At 40.7% G+C, this 24275-nt stretch overlaps 1 protein-coding gene across 1 annotated transcript in view; it reads left to right on the top strand.

Annotated features, from left to right (window-relative positions):
* Positions 1 to 24275, top strand: part of csmd2 (CUB and Sushi multiple domains 2) — a 284791-nt gene that overhangs the window by 221592 nt on the left and 38924 nt on the right. Inside the window, exons 42-47 of the mRNA XM_085346642.1 lie at positions 988 to 1197; positions 2817 to 3005; positions 13303 to 13480; positions 14723 to 14868; positions 14962 to 15042; positions 15565 to 15678. Coding sequence (XP_085202768.1) covers positions 988 to 1197; positions 2817 to 3005; positions 13303 to 13480; positions 14723 to 14868; positions 14962 to 15042; positions 15565 to 15678 — 918 coding nt within the window. The remainder of the gene's footprint in view (positions 1 to 987; positions 1198 to 2816; positions 3006 to 13302; positions 13481 to 14722; positions 14869 to 14961; positions 15043 to 15564; positions 15679 to 24275) is intronic.

The following is a 24275-nucleotide window of genomic DNA, read 5'->3' as shown; positions in this document are numbered from 1 at the left end:
CTGGCATTTCTACACTAAAGAACCTTTAATTATGCAACTTGTAAGGCTGGACCGTGGAGTGACAGTGTTTGTACATGTAGATTTATCGTGATAATGACAGTCGTGTCTGGAAGGCTCTCAAGAGGTAGTCTAAAATAAATGCAACTATCTGGAGCCTTAGACTAAAAATAGTGGATAAACATTTTTGGGGAAGTTGGCCTTGATTAAATTGTTTCAAATATTGCTGAAATGTGTAGCATTATACACATACAATGCTATATTAGTTATGCTAGGTGTGGCTAACACTAATGGAGCTAGCACCATTAGCCCTTCTTTTAAGCGTGCTAGCTTCCAGAATGTTACACAGCCTAAATACGACTATTCTTTTCTACATGAAGGTATAATAGAACTGCATTGGTTCATACAGCTGTCATGACAACTTCTCAGGAATAATCCGCACTCATATTTCTGGTGGGGATAAGTGAGGGCAGCATTTAGCTACTCGCACAAAATAGGGGTGCTCTCATACTTTTTTTAAGTAAGTATAAGAGCACCACAATCTACTTTACCACATTTACCTTTTTGATTTCATGGATGAAATGTGCAACAGCAGTCTGGCAGCAGCCACCTGACAGCAGTCACCTTAACAAGCTGCTTCCTATTCACTCAAGTAGGTTTCTGATGTGACTAAGCTACAATACAAATCCTTGAGTACCAGCATGCGTAAATCAGCTCCCCTGTAAAAACAAAAATAAAGGACATTCAGTGTCATTTCATTTTTGGCATTTTTTTTTTTTTTAGGATTTTTGTTTATTTCTGGAATAATTGGAAACAATTGTTTTCGCCTCGTCCATTCACTCTTGTCAATTGAGTGCTACGGCTGAATTGCAACCATTTTCTGCACATAATAAGAAGCGGAATGACTCGCCTACTTTAACTTTGATAGTATTTTTGGGAGAACAATGCAATTTTGTTTTTTAATGGCCATTATCTATTTCTTATAAACAGGAGCCCACATACAGTTCCTCAACTTTTCCACTGAAGCCAACCACGACTTCCTCGAGATACGCAATGGGCCCTTGGAAACAAGTGCTGTCATTGGCAGATTCAGCGGCCAGGATGTTCCCTCTTCCCTTCTCACCACCTCTCACGAGACCACAATTTATTTCCATAGTGACCATTCGCAGAACAAGCCTGGCTTCAGGTTTGAGTACCAGGGTAGGTATCCAAATGGCCTTTTAAAAGATCGGGAGACTAAAGGTGGGATATAATCTGAACTTTTGGATTATGTCTGAGAAAGCAGACTTATTATATGCTTTTAATACTAAAAATAACAACCAAAAAATTTTACCCATTGCAGAGCTGGGCCAGTATCAATATTTAGAGCTACTTTGTTCTGCACGCGTTACTCCAGCACCTGTGGCACTTTTAGGCTGCTTCAGTCCATTTTTCCTGTTACTGAAATGTGATTCAGCAGAGGAGTGCCGAATGCACGTATCAGAACTAATGCAGAATATCAGAGCTATTTTGCGTGAATTGAAGCAATTCCAAAATCAGTATAAGAGTGAAAGCCACAGTGATGAATTTCATCTTGCGGAAGGAAACGAATCAATCATTATCTTCAGGAGTGTTTACTTTTATTTCAGCAAGTACACTTAAGTACTATTAGTGTCGCTTCAGTGTGAAATTTATTCATGTAAAGCCATAACATTACTGAATTAGTGCTATAACTGACTCTGAAGAACTAATCAGCGCAGAGAGGCAGCGAATTCCCCGGATAAATAGCTGTATATAAAACTGCTGATCACTTCAAAGATTGCTTTAGCATGTGCCAATAAAAGGCTTCATTGCATATCTGCACGTCTGCAAGGAATAAATTCCCCCGGTCCGCAAATGCAACAGGCACACTAAGTTTGTGTTTTGTGATTCAGCAAACGAGCCAGCAAATCGAAAGGTAGCATTGTGCATTTACATAATTATGTGTACATTAGCATATAAATTCAAGCATTATATTTGCAAATACCAGCCCTCCCCTCCCCTTTTTTGCAATATTTGCATGAGTTATCTCCTACAAAGAGAAGCTGTGATCCATAGAAATCAATTCCTTTAGTCATATTTATATTCGTGCTTTTCAAGGCTCACTGCTTGCCCTGGTTTTGTATCCAAAAGGAAAAAAAAATAGGAATAAGAAAAGTAAGAATTATTTACCCACGCTACCTCTGATGACTGCATCATACTCCTCTGGTACAAGTCAAACCTGCCTTAGGCATTTTTTTTTCCCTCCTCTGAAAACTCCTGTCTAAGAAGGCGGAGGGGGATTGATTGATTGATTGGTAATTTATTTCAACATGTGAACAATATACAAGTACATTTAGAAAAGAAATGAGAGAAAAAAAAAATATACTATACAAATTACATACAAAAAAACATTCTGATTAATTTACATGTTGAAAGGGATGAGGAGGAGTGAGTGGGAGGTTGTGCCTAAGGAACAACAGACACATGATGAAGGGGAATTGAAAGTGGGAAATAAAAATAGAAGATCCTCCGCTATAACAGTGTTGTTGTCTGGAAGCTGAGTATTCACACATTAAGGCAAGTCTTTAGTGGTTTGAAAGCTACTGTTAGCTAACTTCAGACAGTAAGAGAAAAACTATTTGAACATCCATGCGGGTAGCGTTCACAACCACAGCAATCATCAGAACAGTGAGCCTTTAGGAAACGTACTTTCCTGATCGACTTTGTTGATGTGAAAATAATATGATTCTCTGTTTAAGTTTCATAGCTGTATGAATGTATCTAGCTTTAATCGCAAATTTCTCTTCTTTTTCCCTTAGCTTATGAGCTACAGGAGTGCCCAGATCCAGAGCCTTTTCGCTACGGGGTGGTGGTGGGTGCTGGCTACAACGTGGGCCAGTCTATTTCCTTCGAGTGTCTGCCCGGGTATCAGCTGACGGGACATTCCATCCTCACCTGTGAGCACGGCACCACCCGCAACTGGGATCACCCTTTCCCTCGCTGTGAAGGTAAGTGATGCGAGCAAACAAGAGGACAGCTGTGCGCAGAACTAAACGAATAAAAAGATAACTTGCTTTTAAAACTGTAACGTATTGAACTATTACATCATTAGAGCAAAGTGTGGCCATGGAGATAATAATTATCTATTATGAATAATGTAATTAAACTGAATTATTATCCCCTATTAATGAAGCAAAGCACTCCTCAGCGAAAAATCAATACCGCGCTAAAGAGAAGCGGAGACAAATAAAAGATGAATAAAAGAGAGGCTCTATTGAAAGGAAAAGTAATGGATGCTGTTCTTTCGCCTCGTCCTTGACCCACATTCTTGCGTCGATTATTCAATAAGGCCAGCAAAATTACAGAGAGAGGTGATGGCCGTGACACTGGAACTTTGAATGGGCGAGCAGGGAGATAAATGGGAGTGAAAGGAGGAGCAACCGAGTGAAAAGGTACCGGGAACGGGAGATAGAGTTTATTCTCGCACTCGTGCTATTTTCTTGTATGTGGGCTTTTTCATGAGTCACGTCCAGTTTGAAGCTGAAAGATTATTTCCAGGGACCTGAAAGAAAATTATACTTGCATGTGTGCGCGATATGCTTCTTGTAGTATAATAGAATTCTTATTCTAATTATGTTAATGGGAAGAATTAGTATTGTTATTATTCAAATACTATTGCATTGTCCTATGATATCAGTACTTAGTATAAATGAACTGTTTATTTTTGTAATACTGATAGATAAAGCATTTAATATGCTTCATTTCATTCTGGCTTAATGCAGTATTTTCACTAATGAATACTACCCATTAAAATGCATATATGTAGTAATCTGTATGCATCCATGCACTCAGTATTTTGTGTATTCATGTGTACTCAAAGTGGGCATATGCTTGTATGTGAAGATATGTGTTTGAATAAGTCCTGACTGTTGCCGTATTTCACTTTTGCCCTGATGCTGTGGCCTGGTTTGTGGTCTGATGAAGAGGTTAGAGATACCTCTGTTTAATGGCATAAATGCACCTGTGAACTGAACCACACTAATGCCCAAATAACATTCGGTTTAATGCTAAAACAGCAAGAGTTCAGCTATTAAAGCTGCAGACAGGTCATTCTAAAACACAGGGTTTGATAAGGAATGCTTCCCGTAGTCCCTGTTTGCTTCACATAAAGTGACAATAAAATAATAGAGCAATAAGCTTTTCCGTCTCAGGGTTGTGCGCAAACATGCAGATTGTGGTTTCCGTGTGTCTTTGACCGTGCGCGTGTTCTGCTCTTGTTGAATTTGTTGAACAAACACACGAGTGAGCGAAGAGAAGCCCATGTTTTATAACCACTTCAATAATTGCAGGCTATTTATAGCATACTTGTGTAGTGCATACTTGTCGTGCAGACTCTGGATAACTGTCAGATGAAAACCCATCAGATGCAGAATCAATCCAGGACGAATCACTCAGTCCTGAAACCCCCAGACTACCAGACTCGTCTTCAGGGAGCGCATAGAGCAAATCCAATTCTGATTTATGTCCATAACTCTGTTCTTTCTCCCGTCCATGCTGAAGGTTAGCTCGGTATGCGTGGCAGTAGAGGCATAGCATATTGAAAATTAATAACACGTAAAAAATACTCTTCTCAATGGGTATAAATGTTACTATTTAAATTTGACTTCTTTTTGTTATTTTGCCTGCACTAGCCCACTTTGCATTATTATCATGTCTCAGAACTAGATATTAACTAGATATTTGTGCTCTTGTTTGGTCTCTTTGTACTTTTTATTTAGATTGTTTTTTTATTTTTATATGGTTACAATAAATAAAATAAATTCTATTAAAATGATATATGTATATCAAATACTTGAGAAAAACACCTTTTTCAGTTTAACCCTTTTGTCTATGAAAAAAATTAAGTCTGCAAAATAGAAAAAAGGACTTCTGTTATTAGCATCTCTATTAGTACCACACTAGATCGTTATTATAACCATAAAGCACTTAGTAATCCTTTATTTCAGTTTCTATAACTGTTCCTTTAATATCCTTGCCATTGCCACCTATACTAAGTTGTACATGAATTAAAAGCTTAGTATGCTTTGTCTCCATAACTACCCATTCTTCATTAATAGCAAATAGCACTGAAATAAGCTCAAACACAAGGCTGCTATTGCTACTAGGCAACAAGTTACTCTAGATTAAATATAGCTTATTCTGGTCTTATTTATAACTGACCAGTAGTTTGACACTTATTAACCCACACATGTAGATGGATATAGAATAAATATAAATATAAATAAGGCTTTATTATGAACATGTTACAATAGTGCGAAAACGACAGAAAAATATAAACAAAACAATAATCCTATTAAATTTATTCAATAGGCAAGGCAAGTTTATTTATATAGCACAATTCAACACAATTCAACAACAAGGTGATTCAAAGTGCTTTACAGAGACATTAAAAACAAAAACAAATAAAAAGCATGATTTAAAATTGATTAAAAAACAAACAAACAAAAAAACAGTAGATAAAATCAGAACAATAGATAAAATCAGTAGTTAAAATTTAAGTTTTGAAATTTAAGCTTAAAAGTGTGGATTTGGTGTTTTATTCAAATGCAGCTGAGAACAGGTGAGTCTTCAACCTGGATTTAAATAAACTGAGTGTTTCAGCTGATCTGAGGCTTTCTGGGAGTTTGTTCCAGATATATGGAGCATAAAAGTTGAATGCAGCTTCTGCGTGTCGGGTTCTGACTCTGGGAACTGATAAAAAAACGGATCCAGATGACCTGAGGGATCTGGAAGGTTCATACTGGGTCAGGAGGTCACTGATGTATTTTGGTCCTAAACCATTCAGAGCTTTATAGGCCAGCATCAGAACTTTAAAGTCTATCCTCTGACGGACAGGCAGCCAGTGTAAAGACCTCAGAGCTGGACTGATGTGGTCCACTTTTCTGGTCTTAGTGAGGACTCGAGCAGCAGAGTCCTTTACAGATTTTTTAGGTAGACCTGTAAAGATGCCGTTACAGTAATCAAGCCTGCTAAAGATGAATGCATGGACTAGTTTTTCCAGGTCCTGTTGAGACATCAGATCTTTTATCCTTGATATATTCTTAAGGTGATACTAAGCTGATTTTGTTATTGTCTTAATGTGTTTTTCTAAGTTTAGGTCTGCATCCATCACTACACCCAAATTTCTCGCCTGGTTTGTGGTTTTTAGGTGTATAGATTGAAGTTCTCTGGTGACCTGTAATCGTTTTTCTTTGGCACCAAAGACTATTACTTCAGTTTTGTTTTTGTTTAGCTGGAGAAAATTGTGGCACAGCCAGTCATTAATTTCCTCAATGCATTTACCAAGAGCCTGTACAGGGCCTTGGTCTCCTGGTGACATTGTGATATATATTTGCGTGTCATCTGCATAGCTGTGATAGTTTATTTTGTTGTTCTTTATAATCTGTGCCAGTGGGAGCATGTAAATGTTAAACAGAAGGGGTCCCAAGATGGAACCTTGGGGAACTCCACATGTGATACTTGTCTGCTCAGATGTGAAGTTACCTATTGATACAAAGTATTTCCTGTTTTCTAAGTATGTTTTGAATCGGTTTAGTACAGTTCCAGAAAGACCTGTCCAGTTCTCCAGTCATTTGAGTAATATGTTGTGGTCAACTGTATCAAATGCTGCACTGAGATCCAGTAAAACTAAGACTGACATTTTTTCCACTGTCTGTATTCAGACATATGTCATTAAACACTATAGTCAGAGCAGTTTCAGTGCTGTGGTTCTGTCTAAAACCTGACTGGAAGGCATCGTAGCAGTTATTCTGTTTTAAGAAGTAATTGAGCTGTTGAGAATCTGCTTTTTCAATGATCTTACTTAAAAATGGGAGATTTGAGATCGGCCTGTAGTTGTTCATTTGTGTCTTGTCAAGATTGTCCTTTTTCAGTATAGGTTTAATTACAGCAGTTTTTAGTGGTTCTGGAAACACACCTGACATTAAAGAAAAGTTGACGATCTGTAACAGGTCTGACTCCAAAGTCTTTGAGACCTTTTTGAAAAAACGTGTTGGCAGGACATCTAAACAGCAAGAGGAGTTCAGTTGACCTAAGATGTCCTCCAGGACTTTGCTGTTAATAGGGTGAAACTGTTTGATGGTGTTTAAACAGTTTTTCGGTGGACACAGTATATATCCTGAATCTGCTGTTGATGTACCAATTGCTTGTCTAATTTTTTGGATTTTTTCTGTGAAGAATTTGGCAAAGTCATTGCAGGCCATGGTTGAATGAAGTTCAGCTGCCACTGACACAGGAGGGTTTGTTAGCCTGTCAACTGTAGGAAATAAGACCTGAGCATTATGACTGTTTTTGGTGATGATGTCAGAGAAGTAGGACCTCCTTGCATTCCTCAGTTGTAAATTATAATTGTGAAGTTTCTCTTTATAGATTTCATAATGAACCTGGAGGTTTGTTTTTCTCCATCTGCGCTCAGCTTTCCTACACTCTCTTTTTTCATTTTTCACCAGTGTGGAGTTTCTCCATGGAGACTTTTTCCTTCCAGAGATAACCTTCGCCTTAATGGGAGCAATAGTGTCCATTACATTTAACATGTTAGCATTGAAGCTATTGACGAGCTCATTGATTGAACCTCTGGACAGGTCAGGTGTTAATGGGAAGACCTGGTTAAAGATCACACTACTGTGTTCAGTTATACACCGTTTTGTGATCACTGTTGTTGATATATTTGTGTGGCCTGAAATTTTACTTTCAAAGAAAACGCAGTAATGATCAGACACGCCCACATCAGACACAGTAACCTTTGAAATGCTCAGGCCCTTGGAGATCAGTAGGTCAAGAGTGTGTCCTCTATTATGTGTGGCCTCTGTTACATACTGAGTCAGCCCAAAGTTGCCCAGAGTGTTACTCAGGTCTTTAGTCCCTTTGTCCTGAGGGTTGTCCACATGGATGTTAAAATCCCCAACAATAATTACACAGTCGAAATCAACACAGATCACAGACAGCAGTTCACTGAGGTCACTAAAAAAGTCTGTGCAGTATTTGGGAGGCCTGTAAACATTAAGAAACACAACTTTGGATGGGGCCTTCAGCTGTAGAGCCACATATTCAAAAGACTGGAAACTTCCAGGAGATAGCTGCTTACATTGAAATGATTCATTAAATAAGACAGCAACCCCCCCCCCCCCTCCTCTCCTGCTCACCCTGGCCTCACTGATAAAACTGTAGTTAGGAGGGGAAATAAACAGTAGGAAAAAGCACAAACTTCTCCCCTCCTACCTTAAATTCTACATTTTGCTACATATATATTTGGTTCCATAACCCCAGTAACATGCCAAAACATATCCATATTTAAAGAAATAGATGCTCATGCACATATACACACATATACATAAACATGTATACACACACATACCCTTAAATGCATGCATAGACATGCACAAATCAAAGCCCCCCCCCCCCCCCCCCCCCCCATGCCTTGGAAAAACCATATCTTGTTGTTTTTTTAAACTGGCTCATGCAGGGACACGTTATTCTGAGGCTGGCTCCTTTGCACACCTTGTGAATCTATTACTGCTGCAATTAACAGACCTTTTTCTTAAATGAACATATTAAAAAAATAACTGGAGGTCTGTTGAGATACACAAGGCCAGGTCGAACCATTGCCTCAATAAGTGACTTTAGGCATTTTCAAATTTGTCTCTCAGCAGACTAAGTGCTATAATAATGCTTTAAACAAAAAACTCAAAAGAAATTGCAGGGCAGCAGAAAGGAGATGGAGGAAAAATAAAAATAATATCAACCATCAAATATTTTCCGAGCAACTTAAAATGTACAATAATACATTAAGGAAGTCAAGAAATTCATACTTCGCCAAAATAATCAGTAATAACAAAAATAATCCCAAGGTCCTCTTTTCCACCATAGATCATTTATTTAACCCTGATTTTAAAAGCTCCAAAAGAACCCCCACAGACTCGCTCTGTGAGCAGTTTGCAGACCACTTCAGGGGAAAAATCAGCGCCATCAGATCTGATATTTTATCTAATCGCGATATGATTGTAAACACATCTGAGGGCTCGATTGTACCTGAGGAGACACTGGACAGCTTTGTCCTGGTTAATGCTGAGAACTTTCAGAAGGTTTTCTCCACAGTGAGACCCACCACATGTCTTTTAGATCCAATCCCTTCTTCACTCTTTAAAACACTTTATGGATTTTTTGAGGCTGAGCTTTTATACATGATGAATTGCTCTCTTCAGTTGGGTGTCTTCCCTGCTGCCTTTAAAACGGCGGTGGTGAGGCCCCTTCTGAAGAAGAGCAATTTGGATTGTAATGATTTTAATAACTACAGACCTGTATCCAACTTACCATTTTTAAGTAAAGTCTTAGAAAAACTTGTTTTTACTCAGATTACTGATTTTCTCAATGATAGACAGATCCTGGAGATATTCCAGTCTGGATTTAGGGTGAACCACAGCACAGAGACTGCTCTCCTAAAGGTTTTAAATGATCTTAGATGTAACTGGGACGCCCAAAAGCTCTCAGTCCTGGTGCTACTGGATCTAAGCGCAGCCTTTGATACAGTAGACCATGTGTTTTAGTCTGTTTTTAAACAGACTAAAACACATGGTGGGCCTCTCTGGTGCTGTACACAACTGGTTCACTTCCTATCTCTCTGACAGATCTTTTATGGTGAGTATGGATACATGCTCCTCTAAGATCCATGAAATGACATGTGGTGTGCCTCAAGGGTCGGTTCTAGGCCCTGTACTTTTTAATTTGTATATGTTGCCTCTCGGCAGTGTCATCAGGAGGCATGGAGTGAACTTCCACAGTTACGCTGATGACACGCAGCTGTACATCTCCGTGTCTCCTGATGACACCAGACCAATGGATGCCCTTTTTAACTGTATCTTGGATATAAGATCTTGGATGGCAGAAAACTTTTTACAGCTTAACCAGGACAAAACTGAAGTTTTAATTGTCGGTCCTGAGGCTCAGAGAGAGAAACTCTTGTCTAAATTACAGGCATTTTCACTATGTCCTTCGCTACAAGTGAAAAACCTGGGTGTTATTTTTGACTCTGAGCTTGGTTTTATCCCACATGTTAAACATGTAACCAAAATTGGATTTTATCATCTAAAAAATATAGCCAGAGTCTGCCCTATTCTCTCTCGGGCCAACACGGAGATGCTGATGCATGCTTTTATTACCAGTCGCATTGATTACTGTAATGCCCTGCTCTCTGGTCTTCCTAAGAAGAATATTTCAACTTTACAACTCTTGCAAAACTCGGCAGCTCGTGTGCTGACGAAGACCAGAGGGCGGGCCCACATTACACCGGTTTTAGAATCGCTGCACTGGCTCCCCGTGTGTTTCAGGATCGATTTTAAAGTTCTTTTATTGGTTTTTAAATGTCTTAATGGTCTTGGGCCTTCTTATCTCTCAGATCTGCTTTTACCATACGAACCCTCGCGGACCCTGAGGTCCTCTGGTACTGGCCTTTTGATTGTCCCTAAAGTCAGGACACATACTCACGGAGAGGCAGCTTTTCAGTGGTATGGTCCTCGTCTGTGGAACAGCCTGCCGGAGGAGCTCAGGGCCGCAGAGAACGTACATGTTTTTAAGAACAGGCTCAAGACCCACCTTTTTAATTTAGCTTTTACTTAGCGTTTATTTATTTTTTATGCTTATTTATTCTATCCTGTTATTCTATTATTAATTTAGGATTTACCTAATATTTCTTGATTTTATTCTTATTCATTTTTTAATCTTCTTACTCTATTTATATTTATATTTATATTGTATCCTGTTCTTATTTATTTTATCATTTTACCCTGTATATATCGTATTGCGTCATATCTCCAGTGTTTCCTCGGAGGGCGCTCTCTGCACCGGGGCTGTTATTGACCTTGGCTGCTGGGTCTCTGGGGTCCTCTCAGCCTGGTTGGGGGGCTCCTTGGCCTCCCTCCTGCTGTGTGCCCAGCCCGGAGGCTGCGGTCTGTGACCGGCTCCCGGTGCAGACGGCTCTCTGTTATAATGTTTCCTCACTTGGCTCATGCGAGCCCAGCCCAATTTTTACTCTTTAAGTGTGCGCGTGTGTGTATGTGTGTGTGGGTGGGGGTGGGGGGATATATGTGTATTGAGAGTGTGGGGAGTGAGTTGGAGGGTGGGGTGGGCTGCTTTTAACTATGTAAAGCACTTTGTGCTACATTTTTTCTGTATGAAAAGTGCTTTATAAATAAAGATTGATTGATTGATTGATTAAACTTCTATATTATTATGACCCAACAGCTTTCTAGCTGGTAAAGGATCCTGTCAATTCTCATCTGTGTGGGTTAACATGTGTGAATGTTGTAATAAATTAATAATGTCCAAGGCCTCGCTTTAGATGGACTAACCTTTTTGGAGTTAAAAAGATTTCATTTAGACTCATTTGGACACAATTAATTTGTTTGATTTGGTATTAAGACTGACATGAGGAGTTCCAACATGTGAAGTTTTGGCGCTAATACGCTGCTGTTTTCTGTTTTTTAAGAGATAGTCGACTGAATTTTTCTCTTCTGTTCACGCCTGTTCAACTCCACAAGCAAACATATACTCTTCTTCACACAAGTCTTAAGTAGCTTTACAGTCAATGCGTCAACCGGAGGTGCAACTCCATAGAGTGTCTGGGGTTTAATCAATAGGCCTGATCGATAGCTCATTTAACAGGTGATGCAGCAGCAGAAGGGCCTCTCCGCTACAGGAATACAATTGGCAGTTTTATAATGTGAACACGCGGCCCACAACATATAACCTGAAAGACAAACGCAAGGATAAAACATGCAAGGGTGTGTCCTCAAGCTGAAAACCTCTTCTGGGTTGATTCCTGCACTACTGCGATTACTACGCTCTCTAAATTTCTGTGCCCCACCACAGTGAATATGAGGTTTCCATTTGCCCACCAGCACGATTGTTCGGATCTCCTTGAAGGGATATTTAAAATATGTCTATGGATGGCATAATTTGAGGCCAGTTACAGGGATGTGTTTGCAGATAACAGTCATTTAAAATTACTGGCTGGTCTGTGACCATAATGAGATCCTCTGCTAGTAACGTAATAAGTGCAGCCACAAGTGGTAATGCTCCTAACTAGCATGTTGGAAAAATGGTTGTAATGTCTTGCAGCCTTAATGGAAACTGCTAAATTCATGCATTTGAACTTTGTTAAGTTTCTGGAATCATGGAAGCATATAATTTAACTGTTCTGAAAAGGATTAATACATATACAAACTAGAGGTTGCAGGAAGTGACGTATACAGAATAAGGTGGTTAATGATTAAAGTTTGTGCACATGAAAGCCTAAGAAGATATTTAAAGAAGAACTGGAAATGTTTCAATAGAAATCTAGGTTTAAACGGGAATTCATTATTACTAGATCAGAAAGTGAATGGTGTTTTAAAAGTGTTTTAGGTGTTTTAGTCTTTTAAAAAAAGAGTAAGCGAGATAGAGAGTGTTCAGATTGCGCAGTGCTGCGTGATTGTGTTTTCTTCTTTGGGCTTGGTAGATTTAATACACATCAAAACAACAAAATTACTGGCAGAAATAATATGGCTTTTTTCAGGAAGCTAGACTAGATATATTTTTATGCAATGCTGAGCTGTGGTTAGAAATTCCTGGGGACTGTGAAGGATTTGTTCATTTCCAAAGCAAATGAAGACATTTATGTGATGCAATGAATAGTGGTTGAGTGTGATTTACTGTTTGTGATTGTGCAGCTGTTTTTTTTTCTTTTGTTGTTGTTGTTTTTTACTCAAGGGTATCAGGCATGTATCGACGTGTGGGGTTCTAGTGTTGCCAGATCAGATCAGTGTACACGCACTTGTAACCTTTTCCTGTCACTCAGAGTTTGCACACTCACACATATCTACCCCTTCTACACTTGCTGTACATATATACACACAAACACACACACACACACACCTCAAAAGCCTCGTCCACATGAAACCCTCGCCTCATCTCCATACTCCCTCTCTACTGCCCCAATGGGAAAGGGTTGAGGCCTTATCTTAGCAAAACACTCCATCCAAGTCCCCACTTACTAACAGGCTTTACTGGCTAATCTTTAGCTCAGACAAGCGCCTGGGCACCAGTCGAAAAGTGAAGGAGAGTGGGAAAGAGACACTGAGCAGAGAAGCAGGAGGAGAGAGGGATGAAAAACTCTTTTTTCGCTGATTGTGCCTGAATTATGTATCAACCCTAATGTATCTGTCCTGCCTATATAAAATATACACTTTCCCTGTCTTCACCGCCCTCTCTCAGTGCCTTGTGGTGGGAACATCACATCAGACAATGGGACCATCTTTTCCCCGGGTTACCCTGAGGAGTATCCAAGCTCAGCTGACTGCTCCTGGCTGATTACTGTGGCTCCTGGATTTGGCATCAAACTGACCTTCTCCCTCCTTCAAGTTCATGGGCCACACGACTTCATTACTGTCTGGTAAGAAATGACAGCGTAACAGGCTCCAGATATGCAGAAATAGTTTCAATGAGACAATGCGGACAGTTTGTTATTTTGAGGAAAGCAGTATTAAACTTCACCATCGTCTCAAAAAATTCTAAAGAACTTGTTATCAGGCTTTCTTTAATCTTTGATTATTTGTTGTTTTTGTCTTTTAATACGATGTGTTAAATACACTTTTGCCTTTGTGCTTGACTGAGCATCAGTGGGTAAAGCTTCCTTTCATCACCTCCATAATACATGGTTAAAATTGCCATATGTGGCACCAAAGCCAGGTTTTTGCATACACGATGTTTGCCAGTTCTAGTTGATCCTCCAAAGCTTCCAAAGGTCCCAGCTCTCAGTGAGACAGGAGGTCTGACTGCCAGCCAACCTGGCAACATGACCACATGAAAGATCCACATGGTTTTCTGGTGACATCTACGTTTAACTGTTTGCGCTACTCATAGAAATTTGTTTGAGGCTTTTTTAGACCACCGATAATTTAAGTCAACATGGCTAAAGCGAGCCAAAATGTCCACTTTCTATCGTATTGTTTCTCATCTCTAAATGGTCCCCGCTGTGCTGATCTTTCCCAGCTAGTTCCTACAGAGCCAAGATGGGGGACTATCTTGTTCCCCATTTTCCAGCTACCACCGCTGTGTATCTATCCACTGAACTACTGAGCCAAGGAAATGGGCCCCTTAATGGCGGCTTGGCTAGAGTGCTGTCAGGCAGAAGTCCCTAGCCAGCCGTTTCCAGAGCTGCTTGTAATCTCCCATGCCCAGTCTGACAGCCAAAGACAGATGGTTTTTAAGCTGAATGGTTGTGGCAGGAATCTGGGAGCTGGCTTAATCGGCCATGCCCACACCAGGGGACTGCCAAGGCTGGGCCACAGCTTCCAGAGACACTCCCTTTGGATAGCTGTTAGCAGGAGCACCACAGTCGAGACCTGTCACTCCACGCTTACTGTATCTCAAATTCTACCTTATTTTAACATAATCATCCAAAACAGGTGAGGGGTAATCTCTTTGGGTTTGTTGAAGTGTGAGCAGCTTGATTATACTCTTCTGAAGCTGCTTGACAATAATCTGGCATGTGGCTTAGTAGTTTGTTTGCATCACAGACCCTTAAGGTTCTTTATGGCTCCTATACAAGTGAGCTCTGGAGCATAGACTGGTGTTTCCAGTGTATTGTTGTTTTTGCATTTATGGTTGACTTGCAACATTCCTCCATTTTTAGGGATGGTCCACAAGAAACAGCCAGGAAACTAGGTGTGTTTACTGATGGAGAGCCCAACGACCCACCCAGCAGCACATCTAATCAGGTGCTGATACGGTTCCGTAGTAATACAGAGAAGGGTGGACTCTTTCGTATCAGCTATCAAGGTTTGTACATGGTGTGGATCTAGCTTTGTTTCTAGCTCTTGATTTACATACATTCTTTGTTTAACTCCTTTCATGTCTTTGATGCACTCACAGCTTACAGACTACAGTACTGCCTCCCTCCCTCCATCATTCCTAATGCTGAGATTCTGATGGCAAGCAAGGAATTTAAAATTGGTAGGTGGAAATGCTGTCACAATAAGACCCATGCACTTAAACACAATGGCACTGACACTTCTGCCTTTTTGTATTTAATGTTGTTCCCATGCAGATTTGCAGAACCGTAGCATTTTGAAGCATTCATGAAGCTTCTAACTTTGGCTGTTTTTATTGCCTAGGTTCGCTGAATACACAGTCCATTCAGACACACCTCAAATGCATCACCTAGGGCAGGTGATCTCATTCCCTTTGAAGACAACAGAGATTAATTCCTGTTTCTGTATTTGTGTAGCTATTTGACCTTTATTATTCAGAGGCATAAACGTAGCAACACTGACATAGTGTCTGTAGGATCCCATGGGGATTTTTGTGTCCACAGATTCATCCCAGTTTTCACTGAAACACATGACTGATGATAACTTCTGTATTGTTATAGAATCCTTTATAAGGAGCACTTTTTACATGTATCATAACAGTTAATGCTACTGCTTCTGACCTTGACCTTGACTGTTGCTCTCCTTTGTCCGTCACTGTTTTCAGGTGATATAGTGCGCTACCGATGTCTCCCAGGATACCAATTAAGTGGAAACAGCATCCTGACCTGTCGGCTAGGTACACATTTGGAATTTGAGGGCCCTCCACCCTCATGTGATGGTAAGTGTTTGTTTACAACTTGAAAACATCCTGGAGTACCATTGATATATCCCTGGATATCCTAGCTTTGAGCACACTTGTACACATCAAACAAGGGTTGGGAGGTGATTTTTGTGACGTATACAACACTGAGTTGGACACAGTATGGTGATGGGTTGTGAAGGATCTTGCAGAAGGCTAAAGCACCTTAACTAGTGTGCCCTACATCAAATTTGCCAATGTTCATAAGGTTGAGTCATCAGGGGCCACCAGTGAGATCAGCTGGTCTACTGGGATTTTACCTCATGGCCTAAATATAAACTCACTGGCCACTTCATTAGGTATTACTGTTTAACTGCTCATTAGGACAAATATTTGATCACATGGTAGCATTTCATTGCATTTAGGCATGTAGACATAGTGAGGACAACCTGCAAAAATTCAATCCGAGCTTCAGAATGGGGATGAACGGTCATTTTAGAGATTTTGAATGTGGCATGGATTTGTTTCAGAAATTGTTGATATACTAGAGAAAATGCCTTACCAGAGGTCAGACTGTTTCGAGCTGATAATAACAACATGGAAAAATCACTGACTGGTCTGATGAGTCATGATCTCTGCTGCAACGTTTGGATAGTGGGGTCAGAAAACAGCATAAAGAACACGAAAGCACAGATCCATCCTCTGTTGTATTAAGAGTTCAGTTTGATGGTGAAGGTGTATTCGTTTTGGCAACATTTTCTTGACAATTTGGGCTTCTGTATGGCAGTTGTTTAATGCCCCTGCCTACCGCAGTACTGTTGCTGACTATGTCCATCCTTTTATGACCTCTTCTGGCTGCTTCTAGCATCATAACATGCCATGCCACAAAAGGCAAATAATCTTACACTGATTTTTTAACATGACATCGAGTTCAGTGTACTCAAGTGGCCTCCACAGTCACTAGATCTCAGTCAGATCCAATAGAGCACCTTTGGGATGTGGTGGGAGGGGAGATTCATATCATGAATGTCCAGCTGACAAATCTGCATTAACTGTGTGACGCTATCATGTATCATGTACCAAAATCTCTGAGAAATGTTTCAAGCACCAAGAAAAATAGGGTCTAACCTCTTCTAGCAACATGTAACTGCCACTAAGTGTATATTTTGCCTAAAAAGCACCAAGAAGACAAATGGGTTCTGCTGCTGTGAAATAAACAGTATGTCAGAACTATATATGGTATAGGTAAGTCCTACTGGTTATGAGTTCTTGTGATAGTTAAGACACTTTACTGTCAAAAGAAATAACTTACAGTATTCCAAAGTAATCCTATCTGCCTGTACCATTTTTATCCTCTCCTACATTTAAGCTGATCAAATAGCATCAAGCACATGGTGTAAAAAACACACATTCTACGTGCACCAGCACAGAAACAACAGGGCCAGTCTGAATATGAACACACAAAATGTTTAAGCACCAAATGCAGTGATGTGGTTTGTTTACATAATATATATCTTAAGATGCATCGAACCATTTTCGAGTCTGATGATGTCACGGTCCTGGGTCTTATGACCCAGTGTTTTGAGTTTCATTTCTTTTGATGTTCATAGTGTATGTTTAAGCTTATCAGGTTTCCTAAGTTTATTTGTTATCATGCCTAAGTGTTTCTAGTTCTTATTATTTCCCCCTCGTGTTCCAACTATGTTAAATCTCCCTTGCCCTTCGTGTGTTTCATGTCTGTTGTCTTATGTTGTTATGTCTGCCTCTCATGTTCCTGTTTCATTTTGGAGAGATCTCGTGTTTTTATATTATGGATTATGTTTTGAGTCCTTTGTGGTACTGTTTCGTGTTTCCCTAGATCTCAGTTATGGTTATCTTAGGTTTTGCTCTTTGGCTTCGTCATATGGCTTCCCTGTGTTCCATGTTATGTCCACTGTGATGGTTTTGTACCATATTTCAGGTTCCTATATTCTGTCTCCCCAGTTGCTGTTAAGTTTGCATGTTTAGAATTCAGTCAGTGTGTTTCCTGTTTTACTTTGAAGGTCCATGTCTCATGTGAGTGTTTCTAGTTTTGCTTCCCTTGCCTCGTCCTGCTTTATTACCCTCAGCTGTTCCTCCATGTGTTCCCACTTCCCCTAATCACCTCCTGTGTATTTAAGTCCTCTGTTTTCAGTGTGTGATTGTCAGGTCGTCTGTTGTCCACGCCATGTTTCCTATGCCATGCTTCCAAGTTTCTTGTCTAGGTTTTTCTTATTGTTTGTTTAGATTTCCCAGTTTAGGTTTGTTAATTTTGCTTCAGTTTGCCTTGCCCTTTGTTTGTACCTTTTTTTCCAGCCATATTAAACGGCTCGCTTTTTGTTAACATTCAAGTTTTGTTCCCTGTTCCTTGGAGTCTGCATTTTGGGTCCTTTTTCAATTCATACAGTCTGCCCTCGCCAGACTGTGACAGATGAATCATAATGTTTTATATGTAGCACAAGTCAACACTGCCTTCATCCTCCAAGAGGGACTGTATGAGTTTATTTTCAGCAGTGTTATGTATCCCTTAGCTCTAATCATGGACTGATGACTCAAACATGGAGCTTCGCCTCTTTTCTTGCTCCTGCGGGTACCCTTTTTTGCCTGTAGTCAGGGAGCGACAGCCAGATATCAGCTTGGTACCATTTCCCATCTTGGCGGATGATGCTTGGCTCCCGTGAGGCCGAGCGCGGCTGCTGTGGCGCTCTCTACATGCTGAGATATCGTCCTCCCAGAGGAATGCAGCACCCACCGCACGCGCTATAACATCGTAATGCTGCACGTTGTGCACGCTACTTTTCCTCGGGGCGAGAGTCTGGGTGCATAAAGGGGTTTGTGCTTCACAGTATCATAAAAGCGTATCTTTCATTTTCTTTCTTTCTTTATTGGAAATGTGTGTCTCATTTAAGAATGCTTCGTGTGTCCCGTTCTGTTTGTGGGTTAGGTGGTGGGCGAGAGGGAGGTTTAGGCGAAGTTTGATAAATGCAACTAATTTAGTGTACTAAATAGGAAAAATATGCAAAGCTCTCAGCATGAGGTGAAAAAGGAGAGAGATACAAAAAAGAATTAGACGAAAGCAAGAGGGTAATGAAAGGGGAAGAGGAACTATGTGTAGGCTAATAATGGAGATGTGGAAAGTGCTTAGGACACCCAGTGAGAGGCAGAACGGAGAATACCGAAAGTGTCAAAAAGCGAGAGGAACAAGGCAGTCCCTTGTATGTATGTTCCCTGGATTTATTTGCCACCCATTTTTACCCCACAGACAGATATTTGCACCTCTATATGTGCAAGAATAAGCCTACAGTGTTTACAATCATGGAACATTGGCAGATGGTTGCCCCTCCCTAAATCTAGTTCTGCTGAAGGGTTCTTCTTGTTAACAGGATTTTTTTTCTTCCCACCATCGCTAAGTGATTGCTCAAAGGGGTCATCTAATTGTTGGAGTTTTCTCTGTGTTGTTGTAGGCTCTTTAACTTATAATATAAAGTACTTTGAGGCAACTGTTGTTGTGATTTGGCGCTAAATAAATAAAATTGAATCAAACTAATGCATAAAATCCAGTAATTTTTTTAGGCTTTTAATATAGGTTCAGTTGCAAAATTCCCTTCAACAATTTGTTTCCCTTTGTGCTGACTAATGTACTGAGAACAGACAACCCACCTCCTGCTCCCCTTTTCTCCAGCTTTTATTAGCTTTTTTTAGGGAGCTGAAAGCAGAGAAAAAGTTAAAAGACGATGCTCGAATGAGAGGGAGAGAGAAGAGGGTCAAAAGATAAACCGATAGGAAGAGAGCAGTTTGAGTATAACTCTGGATACGCTGGAAAAAGCCAAAAACTGGCCTGGAAAAGATGGAGGAGAAATTGCTAAATGAGCAGAAGGGTAGTGAGTAAGTGAGAGTGGGGCTAGAGTTTAAAAGCAAGGCGAGAAAGGGAGACAGGGAGAGACTTAGTTGGAGGGCAGTGAAGAGACGAAGAGCAACAGCTCATTGAAATGCAGGGGACATGCCGGCTGCAGCTGCACCTATCAAATCACCACTTCTAGCTCTGACAAGCAAAACCCTCCCTGCACATTTAGCAGCCCTCACTCCCCGCACACAAACACACACCGAGTCGCTGTATACATATACTGTATGCACCTCCACGCCGGTCTAGCTGGTGTCTGGGTTACGCAGCGTTGGATGTTGTCATTCTGTGACAGTCTTCCAAGAGTGCAGCCCTGGAACCACTGCCGGGTCTGCAGTGTTCCTTGCCCCCTCGGCGCCAGCATCCTCTCTCATCCTCTGCATTCCCCTCCTCCCTCACTCGACACTCACTTCTCTCCCATGACTCACTAACATCAGACTTATGTTCTTACATAACACATGTAGCCTTTGTTCCCCAGACTTTCTTTGTCATTGTCTGAGGCTGCTTGAAAACAGAGCGCCGTGCATTCCCACACACTTTATAACACACAGGTGTCTGTCAATACCCAGATCTATCTGTCTCTACCTTCCCAAAAACCTGGCATACAGGCAGAGAAATAAAACCTACCATCATAAATATGTAAACACTGACACACAGTAACTTTAGTTTTTTAGCTGTTTAATTCAGAGAACAGTTGCCAGTCATCCAGATGGGTATTTGCTGCCATCGGAGCAACCGGTGGCTTGGTTCAGCATTTGATTTCCCTTCTATTTGATTACACTGGGTTGTATTGGACCCACGACCCTTAACTACATTTGCTGTCTGCAGAGACCACAGGGAGTTCAGGCATCACACACACAAAGCTGCAGCATCAGTACAAAGTGTTGCTTGAATTCATTAATGAAAACACAATGAGCTCTGATGAGTCCAAATCCCTGTGTTTATCCCCCAGACAGATTTCTGGTTAAAACCTGCATAATAATCCATCACATTACTTTCCCAGCTAGTTACAGTAGCTTTCTTCATCCCTGTCCCCTTTTGTTTTTCTCGCCTCTTCATTTATCTCTCTTCCGCTCCGATTTTTTTCCCCTCTCTCTCTGCCCCTGTCTTCTTTTGTTAGAATGGATTACAGCTACCCCCTTCGTTTCCCATCTTCATTGTCATCCCTGACTTCTAAGAGTTGTTAGGCCCTGATCCACATTAATACTTATGTTGTGGCCCTTCCTATTCATTCGTCTCGTTATCAGACCTCGGCTTATGCTAATTAAAAGCCATCTCAACGGCAATGCAGCAGTTCAAGCTTGATACATATAGTAGATTTATGTATAGGGGCAGTTTGATTGGGAAGATATTTGCAAACTTTGAACAGTTTCCCCACAAACAGAAGGGACGCTTCACAGAACGCTGTCCCTGCTGCCTGTTTATTCCGCTCCTCGTCTCATTAAAGTGAGATTTCATTTTGAGCTCTATCAGGGTTGATCTCACCTTGTGTGTCGAAGCACCCCCCCTCACACACACACACTTTCTTTTTCTTTTTCTTTTTTCCAGCTGTCAGATTTGTCCCCTAATACCCTTTTGTTTGCAGCCAGAGTGATGCTTCATTTCAAAGTGGATTAGTTTAATAAGTAGCAGCCTATAGATAAGCGCCCCTGCCCATCTCTTTCCATCAGCTCCGAGACAAGCTGAAGGGAGTTTTGAAGACACATCCAGGCTTTCTGAAAGGTCACTGACAACACATATCTCATCCTCGGAGAATTGATCATTTAATGAACTTCACTCTTAGATTTTATATGCCACTTCCAGGTGCAATCACTTCCACTATCGCTGACGGATTTAAACCTTTTTGACTCATATCCACTGAGGGGCTTGACGTTGTAAATGATTTTTGCAGACTTGGGGAATGTCTTCTCGGAATTTAGGATCATAGGTGATTAATGTTGCTTTACTTCCAGAAGTCGATGCCAGAAGTGGTACTTTGCCAGGCTATTTTCTTTTTTCTTTTTTTCTTTTTCTTTTTTTTTAGACAAAACTGCTGTTTTTGGTTGATGAAGAACACTGACAAATATTAATTGTTTGTTTGGAAGCATTATACTTAGGGAAATGTAGCAAATGCAACAAATGGTTACATTTGACAGAAAATAATTCTTACATGCCAGCTTACCTGACATTATCCGAAATTTCCTGAGGGAATAAATCCCATCTAGCTGACACGCCAACCCCAGTAAAACAAACGGGAAGAATTATTTGCAGATGCTGTTTAAACCAAGGCTTTCTGCCATATTTTTATGCAAATTTCATAATCTTTTTCCCCTATGAACACAGAGAAGATGATGAACAAACCAAGGCATGCACAACTGTTCATTCACACACACAGGCTCACCTATTTACAAGTTAATAGTCGCTTCACATTGCTCAAGAAAAGAGGCACACAGCTTGAGCTCCAGTCAGAGAATTCAGGATTTCTCAGCTGTTGTGAAGGACCTCAAAGTGCCAAGTGCTTCCTTTGCCCTAAGGTAAAACAGTGCATGGGTATTAAAATTGCAGCACACGGCAGATACTTTATACCCCAAGCAAAGTTTTCTGCCACATTTGTTTGACAAACACAAATGCTTGCAAAAAAATCTATGCGCATGCAGAGAGAGCACCTGGTCGAGTAAGTGCTGTTTTAAGCGGTTTGTCAGTACATTTTTATGTATGTGTGTGTGTTTTTAATGATTTCTCCAATGAAAGAATTTAAAGCCTTTGGCGTGTAACAGCTTAAATATACTCTTTTTTTATTGCTATTAGTTGGAATGGATGTATTCATAATTTCAACAGGACTTAAACTGTTGGGTTGCACGTCTTTTGTCCTGTCTCCCTCCCTTCATCTCCGGGCTCGGCAGATGGCTGCCTCTCCCTGAGCCTGTTCTCTCCTGTTAAAAGGAGGTTTTTCCTTCTCGCAGTCACCAAATGCTTGTTTTTAGAGGCTCGTCTAACTGTTGGGATTTTCTTTCTATTGTTTTAGGGCCTTTACCTTACAATATAAAGCACCTTGAGATCACGTTGTTATATGGTGCCGTATAAATAGCAATGAATTGAGTCTAAGGAGGTTGGAAAGAAAATGATTGGACTTAGTATTTTTAGTATTTTAGTATTTATTTATTTATTGTCATTGTCAAGAACAATGAAATTGCGTTTGGGGCTTCCATACAACCCAAAAAAAAGAAAAAAATAATAAATACCCCTTAAAACCCAAGTGTACATATTTAACCCAGTGTGACTCCAATGCAATAAGACAATCCTTAGCAATAATGTTCGTAGAAATTCAGACAAAGACCTGAGAAACATGACAAAATACAACAATGCAACCCATTCAATATTATTGTACTGTGAGATATGATATCAGATATGATAGTTATCTATTTAAGAAAGAGGGGGGGGCAGGAGGGGGAAGAGAATAAAGATATGATGCACCAATGCAGACCAGTTCATTGCTATTAAGAAGTTGGATATGGTTATTGTCCGTGAGAGGGGGGCAGAGAGTTCAGGAGCCTCACAGCCTGTGGATACAGGCTGTTGGCCAGTCTGGATGTTCTGGCCTGTATAGACCTGTACCTTCTCCCTGAGGGCAGCAGATGGAAAATGTGGCGCGCAGGGTGATGTTGGTCCCGCAGGATACTGTGCACCCTCCTCAGACAGCGAGTGGGGAAGATATTACTGATCTCTGGCAGACTTGTTCCAATAATTCTGCCAGCTTCTTTCACCACCCGCTGGAGTGCTTGCTGATCGGCCTTGGTGCAGCTTCTTTGAGGTTTTCTTGAAGATGTTGCACCTCTCATCCATAAGGCTTCCTCAGTTCTAAAATCAAAAGGTGGAGAGTCATCTTGCATCAGCTGACTTGATAGGGTCACATTATAGGATTGGGCAAGCCCTCACAGTGGTTTCACCCGAAACCTCTGGAGGTAATGACCTTCGCATTTTTTCCCATCTTGGCTCATGTGATGACACACATGATTAATAGTGGCTCAATGACCTTTCTAAGGGACAACCTCTGCTAAGGTTTATTCATGGGATTACCATGACTTGGATGACTTGAATTCAGTGCAATTTAAATTGAGTTGCAGCAGGGCTTCTGTGTTAAAACAGTTAAATACTGTTAGGTATGGCAAAATTTGTTCTTAGATAATTTTCTATGGAAACTATTGAAAGCTGTAATCACAGCAGTAGAAAAATCCTTTTTTAATGTTTGTGTGCAACTACAGAGATTTTTTTAGCTTTGTTGAAAGTGTTATTACACATCAGCTTCATCTTCTCTATGCATATAGACACAGTGAAGACAAGTAGTATTTAAACAAACAGTGTAGCTGTTGCATTGTGTCGCCATAACAGCATGTTGCATCCTTTCATTTTGCAGCTTGTTTATGGGGCTGCAGTGTGCATGCAGACATCTCTGTCAGATTAAAAGGTTGGCTTTACAGCACTGCAGCAAAAACACAACAGACAGGAGCGCTGCGTGCTGTCTGATAATATGGAATGAAACCACTAGAAAATGTCAAAGGATGTCATGGAGACGTCCTGCAAGAATGCAAATGACAGAGGGAGAAAATGAGATGAGCGGATGTATGAGGTCCGCCCAGACGTGCCTCTTCAAAAAGGCGCTTTGAGGCAGATGTGAGCGTTAACCACCGAGTTAGCATCACATCTGTCGCACACTCACAATGGGAAAAGAAGACGGAAT

The sequence above is a fragment of the Diplotaxodon limnothrissa genome, linkage group LG22 (genome assembly GCF_057381915.1).
Source record: "Diplotaxodon limnothrissa isolate DT_005_m linkage group LG22, D_limnothrissa_male_GT1.1, whole genome shotgun sequence".
In the NCBI taxonomy this organism is placed as follows: domain Eukaryota; kingdom Metazoa; phylum Chordata; class Actinopteri; order Cichliformes; family Cichlidae; genus Diplotaxodon; species Diplotaxodon limnothrissa.
Note: the sequence above shows the minus strand (reverse complement) of the source record. Positions and strands in the feature narration are given on the sequence as shown.